At 41.3% G+C, this 12,122-nt stretch overlaps 1 protein-coding gene across 1 annotated transcript in view; it reads right to left on the bottom strand.

Moving 5' to 3' along the window:
- Positions 1 to 204: 204 nt before the first annotated feature.
- utp4 (UTP4 small subunit processome component) overlaps positions 205 to 12,122 on the bottom strand; it is a 63,996-nt gene continuing 52,078 nt past the window's right edge. Inside the window, exons 8-16 of the mRNA XM_060837530.1 lie at positions 11,717 to 11,813; positions 9,786 to 9,850; positions 9,012 to 9,134; positions 8,619 to 8,775; positions 6,606 to 6,712; positions 5,996 to 6,091; positions 4,131 to 4,316; positions 3,798 to 3,908; positions 205 to 451 (exon numbers count right to left, since the gene is read on the bottom strand). Coding sequence (XP_060693513.1) covers positions 335 to 451; positions 3,798 to 3,908; positions 4,131 to 4,316; positions 5,996 to 6,091; positions 6,606 to 6,712; positions 8,619 to 8,775; positions 9,012 to 9,134; positions 9,786 to 9,850; positions 11,717 to 11,813 — 1,059 coding nt within the window. The 3' untranslated portion in view covers positions 205 to 334. The remainder of the gene's footprint in view (positions 452 to 3,797; positions 3,909 to 4,130; positions 4,317 to 5,995; positions 6,092 to 6,605; positions 6,713 to 8,618; positions 8,776 to 9,011; positions 9,135 to 9,785; positions 9,851 to 11,716; positions 11,814 to 12,122) is intronic.

Below are 12,122 nucleotides of genomic sequence, written 5' to 3' on the forward strand. Positions count from 1 at the left end.
GCTGGTTTAATTTGAAGTGACATAACAAGTGAACTTAGTCACTCCTCCACAACACCGTGTAATACAATGGGACACTTGGAGAGATTTCATTGGCAGGATTGAAAGGTCATTCAGAGTTGATTTAGTATCCTTGCTCCTTTAGACTAAATTCAGACTATTTGTGGGAAGACAAAGTGGATCAATATTTGCCAGTGACGACATATGTTGTTAGAGTTTAACACAGTATTTATTTCAAATAAAATATTACAGGTTTGTAACTCCAATGAAACGTTTAGGGAGCAATCTGGAAGATCTTAGAAAAAAACAAAAGGGAACCGGCAGCAACTGGATTTATTTACGTGGCAAATTTCCTCTGTCGGACTGGTGCAGGTAATTGCATATTGATCTCCATAACAGGACGTTCCACCACCACAAGGCAACCATCAAACAGAAGTTCAACGTGCATTAGAGGCTGCAAAAAGAGAAGATAACGTTCAGGGGATCTGACCATATACAGAACACATCTAGAGTTGAATGCAAAACAATATACCCCAGAACAAAAAAAAACAAGATACAGGACAAATACCAATTCTTTGGCTTGTGTCTGTCTCAGAACAAACCTGTGTCTGGACCACGATTGTGTCTTAGTTTCAGAATAACCCTGGATGGTGTCTAGAATAGACCAAAGTTCCCAACACTCTCTTCCCTTTGTTCAGTGTGGAACATTGAGTCAGCAGGTGGTAAAGGGAAGACAAATGAAGACACTGTTCTCTAATTCCCCAACCTAAGTTATACTAAACTCCAGCTAATTAGAGGAGTAAATTACTAAAGATGCTGGAAATCACAGCAGATCACACAACATCCATGGAGAGAGCAAGCTAATGTTTCAAATCCAGATGACTCTTCATCAGAGTTCATCAACAGAAAGATTTAGTTTTGTGAAACCTCCAAAACAGGAAAGTTTGGTTAGAAATTTGAAAGTTATTATAACTGAGAAAGCTTGGACTTTCAGAATTTTTGTTTTGCACGGTCCATTAGTTGCATCAGACAGTCCCTTAAAGACTGATGTGCAACTGTGCAGTGAGTGGACAGGGAGCATGAGATATATAGTTGTCTTTCACAGAGGTTCGTACTTAAGGACTATTTCAACTTTTGATTTGCACTAATGATCTAAGCATATATATGGCATAAGTTCAAGATTTACAAAATAATACATTTCTCGGTCTTATGTCATGAACAACAGACTTTAGGAAGATTGCAGCTCAACACTATTTTATCAAAGGCAAGATTGGATGGACAATAAATACTGGCCCGGAAAGTAATACCATATACTCTGAAATTTTTTTTAAAATGACCCACGAAAGTTAAGAGTTGAGAAGTGATTTATTTTTAACAGGAATTAGAAGTTGCAATAGAAAATAAATGAAAATATAAACTCCAATTATGCTGTATGAGTCTCTCTCTATCCGGTGTCTTTCACAACCTCAGATCATCCTAGAATTCTTTGTAACTAATGAAATACTTTGAATTGTGATTTTGGAATCATGGCAGCCAATTTGGGCATAGCAAAAAATCCCACAAACTGTAATGTGATAATGACCAGATAATTTATTTTTATTGCATTGATTGAGAGATAATTATTGGCCAAGACGAGAGATAACTTAGGAGATGTACAGCACGGAAACAGACTTTGGTCCAAACTCGTCCATGCCGACCAGATATCCTAAACCTCATCTAGTCCCATTTGCCAGCACTTGGCCCGTATCCCTTTAAACCCTTCCTATTCATATACCCATCTAGATGCCTTTTAAATGTTGTAATTGTACAAGCCTCCACTACTTCGTCTGGTGGCTCATTCCCCACCCTCTGCGTGACAACATTGCCTCTTAGGTCTTTTTAAGTTTTCCCCCCTCTCACCCTAAACCTATGCCTACCAGTTTTGGATGCCCCCACCTCAGGAAAAATACTTCCTCTATTTATCCTATCCATGCCCCTCGTGATTTTATAAACCTCTATAAGGTCACCCCTCAGCTTCCAACGCTCCAGGGAAAACAGCTCCAGCCTGTTCAGCCTCTCCTTGTAGCTCAAATCCTCCAACCTTGGCAACATTCTTGAAAGGATTCAGAAAAGATTTACAAGTTTCATATAGGAGGGAGACCAGAATTGCATGCAGTATTCCAAAAGTAGCCTAACCAGTGTCCTGTACAGCTGCAACATGACTTCCCAACCCCAATACTCAATGCTCTGACCATTAAAGGAAAGCATACCGAACACCTTCTTCACTATCCTATCTACCTGTGACTCCACTTTCCAGGAACTATGAACCTCCACTCCAAGGTCTCTTTGTTCAGCAACACTCTCTAGGACCTTACCATTAAGTGTATTAGTCCTGCTAAAATTTGCTTTCCCAAAATGCAGCACCTCATATTTATGTGAATTAAATCCCACCTGCCACTTCTCAGCCCATTGGCCTTTCTGATCAAGATCGTGTTGTAATCTGAAGTAACCTTCTTCACTGTCCACTACAACTCTAATTTTGGTGTCATCTGCAAACTGACTGACTAAACCTCTTATGTTCACATCCAAATCATTTATATAAATGATGAAAAGCAGTGGCACTCCACTGGTCACAGGCCTCCAGTCTGAAAGGCAGCCCTCCACCATCACCCTCTGTCTTCTTCTTTCGAGTCAGTTCTCCCTGTATTCCATGAGATCTGACCTTGCTAACCAGTGTACCATAAGGAACCTTGATGAACGCCTTACTGATGTCCATATAGATTACATCCACCACTCTTGCCCTCGTCAATGTCTTTGTTACTTTTTCAAAACACTCAATCAAGTTTGTGAGACATGATTTCCCACGCACAAAGCCATGCTGACTATTTCTAATCAGTCCTTGCCTTTCCAAATATGTAAACCCTCAGGACTCCCTCCAACAACTTGCCCACCATGCACATCAGGTACACTCATCTATAGTTCACTGGCTTTTCCTTACCATCTTTCTTAAATAGTGGCACCAAGTTAGCCTACCTCCAGTCTTCCAGCACTTCACCTGTGACTATCAATGATACAAATACCTCAGCAAGGGACCCAATCACCTCTCTAGCTTCCCACAGAGTTCTAGGGGACACCTAATCAGACTCTGGGGATTTATTCGCTTTTATGCATTTATGACATCCAACACTTCCTCCTCTGTCATATGGACATTTTTCAAGACGTCGCCATCTATTTCTCTATTCTCATTCAAAATACTGACATTCATGTACTCATAAGAGGGTAGAGGAGACCTCTCCTTAACATGTCATTCAAAAGACAGCAGCACCCTGAGAACTCTACTGAAAAGTCAGCCGAGTCCTTTGTGCTTAAGTTCAGAAGAAAAAAATTGAACCCTTCAAAGGGGAGAGTGCTACTAATGTTTCAATTTTGAAAGGTATGAAAGAATTGAAAGACCTGAGGGTGAACACAAATATTTGAAGTTGGCAAGACAAGTTGATTTAAGAAAAAACGCATTCAGGATATTTACCAATGACTGACAAAGCAAGAAAATATTGTTTAAGTAAATGATGATAGAACTTTAACAATCAATAGCTAGTCCTCATCTGAAGTATTGTTCAGTTTTGGGCATCACATTCTGGGAAGAAAATCAAGACCATTGGCTGGATGCAAAGCGCCAGCAATGAGAGACTGCAGAATCTGGGATTGTTGTCCACAGATTAAAGGGTCTCAATGGCACAGACAGAGAACAAGAGCAGCTCACATCTGAAACATCAAATGGCTAGTTTCTGTGCAGGAATGTTGCCACGTCCCTTAGATTTTACCTTGAATTTCTTACAAATTTTGAATGCATGTTCCTCAGCTTTGCGGGCTTTTTCAGAGAGACGTTTCAGGATCGATTGGTTATGAAGATTTGATTGTTCATTTGGAAGACGCTGGCGGCGGGGGGGAAGAAAAAGATCACCAGAAGTTAATCTCAGAGAATCTCAAAGTATAACAGTAAATAAGCAAGGTGAGGAGAAGGGGGAAAGTGTGGGCAGGGAATGGGTGGTCAGGAGATTATATCCATGTATTCAAGAGCTGCAATCTGCTGGTTTGGACTGGGTAGGGCATTACTAGTAAGACTGGAGGCAGCGTATTCTGGCTAGGACACTTACCAACAACTGGTCAATGATACAGAACATGTATGTATCATGAAGGATAATCTGTGTGGTCAGTTTAGGGTTAAAGGTCACGTGTGTGACAGGCGTATCCCGTTCAAGCCAGTGTTGGTGCAATCCCTGTTGCTGCAATGCACGACTCCACTCAGTGTACTTTTTCTCACTGATGCTGAATTCAAAAATCTGAGAAAATAAAAATGTGGATCATCATAAATGGTAATTCAGACTCTTGGTCTATTGGCCCTTTGGTAGATCTATTCAATTATCATCAACACCTCTCAACTCTCTTTTCTGAGCTGTGTGAATCATTTCACTTAAATTATAATCTAGTTCCCTTCTGAAAGTCCTCACTGAATTTGCTTCTGCCACCTTTTCCATTTTAGGTAAGATAATGTTTCCTTAAGTCAACTCTGATTCTTTTGTGAATAATCTTAAACATGCACCCTCTGGATCCTTCTGCCACAAGTAAATTTCTCCTTATTCATGTTATTCAAAATGTTGGCTACTCCAAACGCATTTCCTCTTAGGACAATGACCCTGAAGAGTCTGTTTCTGTGCTGTACATTTTTATGACTCTATGACTAGTAAAAAGTGAGGTCTGCGGATGCTGGAGATCAGAGCTGAAAATGTGTTGCTGGTTAAAGCACAGCAGGTCAGGCAGCATCCAAGGAACAGGAAATTCGACATTTCGGGCCAGAGCCCTTCATCAGGGCTCTGGCTCGAAACGTCGAATTTCCTGTTCCTTGGTTGCTGCCTGACCTGCTGTGCTTTAACCAGCAACACATTTTCAGCTATGACTCTATGACCCCAGCTTTTCCAGTCTCTTCACATTAGCTTCCTCTAGCTCTGGTGTCATTCTGGAACTCCTTCCCTGGCACAGCATTCTGGGTTTACCTACACCATGTGGACTACAGCAGTTCCAGAAGGCAGTTCGTCATTACTTTTTCTGGAGCAACTAGGGATGGGCAAAAAGTATTGGCTCAACCAGTGACATTCTCATCTCATCAATTAATTTTTAAAAATTCAAATACATCTTCTCTGCATCCTCTCCAAAGATTTGACAACCTTCCTGATGTATAGTGTCCAATTTTGGGCACTATACTTCAGTTGAGGCTAAATGTTTTAAAGAACTTCATCAAATCTCCTTACACTTTTATTCAGAAAATCCAGGATTCCCATGTCTTTACCTTCAAACGTTCATGGCATTCTTCCAAAAGGTGGATGTCCAGAATTAGAACAATACATACAGTTAAGGTCTAATAAGCATTTTGAAAAGATTTAGCTAAACCCTTTACTTCTGTATCATGCCATTATTACTGGAGCTAATAATCCCATTGGCTTCTTTTAACCAGCCTTCCCAGCTTGTTCTACCACCTTAAGAGGCTGCTGTCCATCCACCAAGTCTTTTAAAGTTGCACATTATTGTATCACCACTCCTCATCCTTCTGCCCAAAATGCATCACTATAGTTTCCTGCAACCAATTTCATCTGCCACACATTTCCTGTCTTGACTGTCCACATCCTCCTGAAGTCTGTTACTTTACTCTTTTACTGTTTAAAACATTTCCGAGCTCAGAGTTGGAAATATTTTAAATTATACCCTTATAATCATGTCCTGGTCATTAATAGATATTAAGTGGAGCAATATCCTAATACTGAACCCTGAGGAACACTTTTCTTTCTGTTCCTTACCAAATGTTGCATCTACATAGTGCAGTTCCCCATCATCCTTTTAATTTGTGGACAGAATTTCCACAGAAATCAGAGTACAAAACATGATATCAAGGTCCACAGTTTGGATTATTTCACAGTGCTGACAATAAGGTGCAATGTTAAATACACTTGACTCCATTGGGTCATACCTGGTGATCTGTGTGGACAATGATCAGATTGTTGGTATGTGGATTAATGGCAATAGCAGTAGGGAGATGATTATAGACTGGAACTGTGCAGTGATTCTGGAAGGAAGAAGAATTCATCAGTGCAAAGAACCAAAGGCCTGACCAACAGACACCCCACTGTCCTCCCAGGCCAACATCAACTCTTCCTCCCCTTCCTGCTCCCATTTGATGCCACACCCTTTCCTCCCTCCAGACATAACTTCTTTTCAAATCCCATGTCAACAACTGATAGCCCTTGCCTGAATACCTCTGTATGCTAGCACCAACCTCAGCTTTAATCTCACTCAATCCAGACCCAGCATTACCCCAATACACTCACACCTCCAGACCCAGCAATGCTCTCACTCACCCAGAGTGGCATCACCCTTTATCACTAGCTCATAGCTTTTCTATCTATATCCCTTGATTTTCCATTGGTATCATCCCATTCCCATTGATAGCAGATGTCACCATCTGGGCCTTGACCTGTCTGACCTTTGTGGCTGGATTTCATCTCTATCATCTCAATAACTGAGCATGGATCACTGCCTGCCCCAGGCACTTACATTTATCTGAGGCCGCTGGTTCCTACCTTTAGTTGCTTCAAATTATAGATATTGATTTCACAGTCATAATTTGCAGCTGCCAGCCAGTTGCCATCAGCACTTGCTGCCAACAGGTAGACAGGTTCGAGGGAATCTACAATAAGCAAAAGAGATTCAAGAGCTGTTCAAGATAAAAAGCCCAATGATAGGTATAAATAATTAAAACACAAGTAAACCAAGAAGTCAGTTGAAGAAAGACAGGATCTCTTTAATGAACACAGTGATTCAGTGCACTGCACCACAATGAGTATTAGCACCCTCAGGAATTGCGTCCTAGTTACAGTCAGCAGCCTCAGGAACTACGTCCTAGTTAGTTAGCACCTTCAGGAAGTGAATCTCACCGAGATTCAGCAGCATCAAGAACTGTCTCCCACAGAGAGCCAGCATCTTGAGGAATCATATACCAGTCAGTCAGAGTCAGCACCTTTCAGGCCCCACTTGCTTCAAGAAGACCACCATGATCCCAGTACCATAGAAACCTCACGCAACGTGCCTCTAACCTCCATAATTATGAAGCACTTCGAGAAGTTAGTCATGGCTCATATCAACTCTAGTCTCCCAGCATGCCTTGATCCCTTGCAATTGGCCTACTGCACAACAGGTCCATGGCAGAAGCCATCTCCCTGGCCCTATACTCATCCCTGGAACATCTAGATAACAAGGACACAAATATCAGGTTTATACTTGTTGACTACAACTATCTTCAACATGTAATTCCAATCAAACTAATCTTCAAACTCTGAGGCCCAGGGCTCTACTCCTCCCTCTGCAATTGTATCCTTCAACAGACTGCAATCAGTGAGAATAGGCAATACTGCCTCCTCCACGACAATGCTTAACACCAGTGCCCCGCAAGGCTACTTACTCAGTCCCCTTACTACATTCCCTGCACATGTCTGAGTGTGGTCAATGTACAAGTTTGCCGTTGATACCACCGTTCTCAAACATGATGGGACAGAATACAGGAAAGAGACGGTGTGGTTGGTTGTGTGATGCAAAGATAATCTTTCTTTCAATATCAGCAAACTAAAGAGCTGGTCGTTGACTTCAGGAAATTGGAGGGCATGCCCATATCGATTTCAATGGGACTGAGCTGGAGACAGTCGCAAGCATTAAGCTCCTAAGAGTGACTAACTGTGTGTCCTCATCCACCAATGTTGATGCGATGATCAAGAAAGCACAACAGCACCTCTACCTTCCCAGGTGGATAAGGAAGTTTGGCATTTCATGAAGTCTCTTACCAACTTTAATCGACGCACCATAGGAAGCATGCTATCCAGGTGCCTCACAGCTTGGTAGGACAACTCCTCTGCCCAAGACAGTAGAAACTACAAAGCGTTGAGAACAGAGCCCAGTCCATCATACAAGCCAGTCTCCCATCCAATCGCTCCTTGGGAAGGCAGCCAACATAATCAAAGACCCCTCCCACCTTAGTTACAATCTCTTCCATTGGGTAAAAGATAAAAAAGCTTAAACACATGTACCGACAGATTCAAGAGCAGCTTCTTTCCCACGGTTATTAGACTTCTGAATGAACTGCTCAAATTTCAAATTTAATGTCGACCTCACACTTTCACCCATAACATTGAATTCCTCACTCTGTTCTATTACCATTATGCGTTCTGTATGGTATGATCTGTCTATACTACATGCAAAACAAAACTTTTCATGGTACCTAGGTACATGTGACAATAATAAATCAAATCAAATCTATTTCCCAGTGAATGTCAGCACCTTCAGGAATTCTCTGTCAATGGAAGTTGGGAACAATGCAGGAAAACCCTGACATTATTCTGTCCATTGGATGTAGAATCCTAATTACCATGGAATTACACACTAATTAATTGTACAGAAGGAACTATCTTGACATTGTGGTGAATGACTTAACAAAAAGTGGACAAGTTCCTATGACCAAGTTTAGAGATCACTATCTTTACATCTGAACACCAAGTTATTGACTGATTGCAATGATTGGTGGCATTTTGCAGAGGAAAACTCACCAGACTTAGGCGTAAGAATGTGTCCATGCTTGGAATTAAGCATCACCAGATCCACAACCTGGATATGACTATGATCTAAGGCAACAAACAGTTTGGTGGAATCGGCAGAGAACAGCAACTGATGAGCTGGCTGCTGCACCTTCAGAAATTGTGAAGCCTGCAGGAAGGGAAAGAGACAAAATGTGTTTAAAAAACATGTTAGCAACTGAAAATCATTCGTACACAGGCCAGCTGGATCACCCCATTTCACTCCTTCATCCTGATCTTGCTTTCACTTACACACATGCATGCACATATCATAAACACCCCAACCCCCATAACTAAAATCACAGGATGAAAACACACCTTCCACTACTAATCTCCAGTTTACAAACCCCTGGATAGCTGACCTACCGCATGAATTGTGACACTGTCATTTTCATACTGTACTTGATAGAGACGGACTCTGCAAATGTTTGAGAAAGCAATCCAGGTTCCACATGGAGACAGTGCACAGCACCGAATGTGATCACAACCCTATAAAAGAAAAATAACAAAACAAAATCACTCATTGGAGTAGAAATTCATTGGAGAATGAGTGACGATTATAGTGGCACATGGAAGATCCCGAGGAGAGTTGTGAGGGCAGATGCTGAAACGATGTTTTCCCCATGAAGGAATCTCGAGCTTGAGATACAGTTTCAAAAGATGGGGGTATCCCATTTAAGATGGAGATGATGTGGAATTTCTTCTGAGAAGGTCTTTAGTTTTGGAATGTTTTTTCAAAGAGCTGATGAGGTTGGTCATTGAATATATACAAGGCTGAATTAGATTTTTGATCTGCAAGAAAGTGGAGTTCAGGCAATAGGAGATCAGCCATGATCTTATTGAATGGTGAAGCAGATTTGTGGGGTTAAATGGCGAACTCTTGCTCCTAATTCACATGATCATCTGAACCCAGTGTATCGTGGCTGACTCACATAGTAGGCCCGGCGTACATAAATCACTTGTACAGTGAGGTCTTCTAGCTTCAATTTTAGGGGAGAAATCAGTCTCTTGTAATGTGAGCATGCTGTTTATTAAACAGGAACACAAAGGTGTACAGCCTTGAGGCTCATTCGACTGGACAAAGTTTAAAACTTCCACCGCTAATATCAACATCAAAAACCTTCAGTTCCTCCCACACACCTTGTTCTTTAATTGCAATAGTTTCTCTGGCTTTTTGCTGATTGGAAGGCTATCTCCAGGAATTCCTGCATACAGTGAGAAACAAAAAAAATCACATGAGATGAAATGAAAACAAGTTCACATCGACTGAAAATAAATATTTGCACCCAAGTCTGTACTAAAATCACATCTCATTTAGACAGATCCATGGGCGGCACGGTGGCACAGTGGTTAGCACTGCTGCCTCACAGCACCAGAGACCCGGGTTCAATTCCCACCTCAGGCAACTGTCTGTGTGGAGTTTGCACATTCTCCCCGTGTCTGCTCCGATTTCCTTCGGGTGCTCCAGTTTCCTCCCACAGTCCAAATATGTGCAGGTTAGGTGAATTGGCCTAGTGGTAGGTGAAGGGGTTAATGTAAGGGAATAGGTCTGGGTGGGTTGCTCTTTGGAGGGTCGGTGTAGACTTGTTGGGACGAAGGGCCTGTTTCCGCACTAAGTAATCTAAATCTAATCAGAACAGATAAACTAGTATCAAAATGGGCCAAGAGGCAAATGTATTTTTAATGGTGACATAAGCAAACTTCATGGCTTTAAGTGTATCGAAACTGCAAATTGTATGGGATATGTACTCTATTAATATTCATTTCTTTTTGTATCCAATTATAATTGTAGAAGCCATCAATAAAATAGTGCTCACAACACAATTGCGTTCAATGCAGAATTTGGAAGCAAAAAACATGAATCTACTAAAGTTTTAGACTTGGATAAGGCTGATTTTAATACACAGATTATTCACATCATTTACTTGGATAATGGCATTGTATCTCAGAGAACCAGGTATATAATGGTTGCTGGGTGGTTATTTTCAAAGTTGTCTTGGAATAAGAGTAGGTTTGATTCAGGGCTTTAAATACTGACTCAAAAACAGTTCAGTAGTTACAGCTAGAGTCAGACACAGGAAGACAGTGAAACAGTGAGTCAGAATCAGGCTCAATACAAGGTAAGTTCTGTTAGTGGTATGCTGAGAAGGCTATTTATTTGATGTACATGTGCTGAGAGAGATTTCCCAACAGCAACTGGCTGTATCTGTGAAGTGAGAATCCAAAAAAGTCCTGGGGGTCGGCGGTTGGTGCCACTGAGCAAGATCAGAGCTCAGGAAAAGAAAATAATCCAGGGACAGGACTAGCTTGGTGAAGCTAACTGTATGTGAAAAGCTGGAGTTGTGTCTGTCAATAAATGCCAGATTCTGCAGTTTTCAGAATTTAGGAAAGTACAGTCCAATAATTAAGACTAAGACTATTCTCTATAGAAAAGAATTGGTGACCATCATGGTTTTGACAAATGGAGAAGACAGGAGGGTCAACTGTTAGAGAACACAAGTATAAAGCAGTTGGTAAAAGAATGAGAACTGAAATGAAAAAAAAACTTGCGATTTTGTTTATGCTACCTTTAAGTGTGATGAAACCAGACTCAAAAGAAGTTTGAAAGGGAAGTGGATAGATTCTTGAAGGGACAAATTTATACGTTTATGGTTTTCTGGATATCATTTTGTTTAAAAAACTGACAACAACATGATTGGGTCAATGGACTCTTGTTTTATATATTCTACAATTCCAGTCATGCAAAAACTTTTCATAATTTTTTAAAGTAACTTAGATCCTCCCTCCGTAATACTGCACCAAGAGCAACACCCAGGGCATCAACAGAGCAATGCTGCACCCAAGGCATCCGCATGGTAACATTGTACTCAGGACATCAGTTAACATTATGCCAACTGTACCAGTGGCATTCAGCACTATTGCTGTTTTACTTCAGTTTACTATTGTGCAGTGTTGCATTTCCAATTCGTCAGTACACTGTTCTTTGTTAAGTGTCTGGACAGCAGGTAAAATTTGCATTGTTCCTGAAAGCTGTTTATTCACAGCACACTTTATAAAATATAATGGTTTACCTGAACTCCCTGGACTGCCCAATCGCCACAACTCGAGCTGGTCTGGGAACTGAAACAGGAGTAGATTTGCCTTCCGGCTGCAATAAACGAGGTTTCGCTGTGAAGAGATCAAAGGATTGATTTAAAGAGTTATTAAGACCATAAGAAATAGGAATGGAAGGCCATTTGGCCCATCGAATCCATTCTGCCATTCAATCATGGCTGATGGGCATTTCAACGCCACTTACCCGCACTCTCCCCATAATCTCTCAAGGAATTAAGGGATAAGAATTTATCAATCTCTGCCTTGAAGAAATTTAACGTCCCAGCCTCTGCTGTGCTCCAGGGCAAAGGATTCCACAGGCCCACCACTCTCTGGCTGAAGAAATGTCTCCTCATTTCCATTCTAAATTGACCCTCTCTAATT

This window comes from Hemiscyllium ocellatum, chromosome 17 (genome assembly GCF_020745735.1).
Source record: "Hemiscyllium ocellatum isolate sHemOce1 chromosome 17, sHemOce1.pat.X.cur, whole genome shotgun sequence".
NCBI lineage: Eukaryota > Metazoa > Chordata > Chondrichthyes > Orectolobiformes > Hemiscylliidae > Hemiscyllium > Hemiscyllium ocellatum.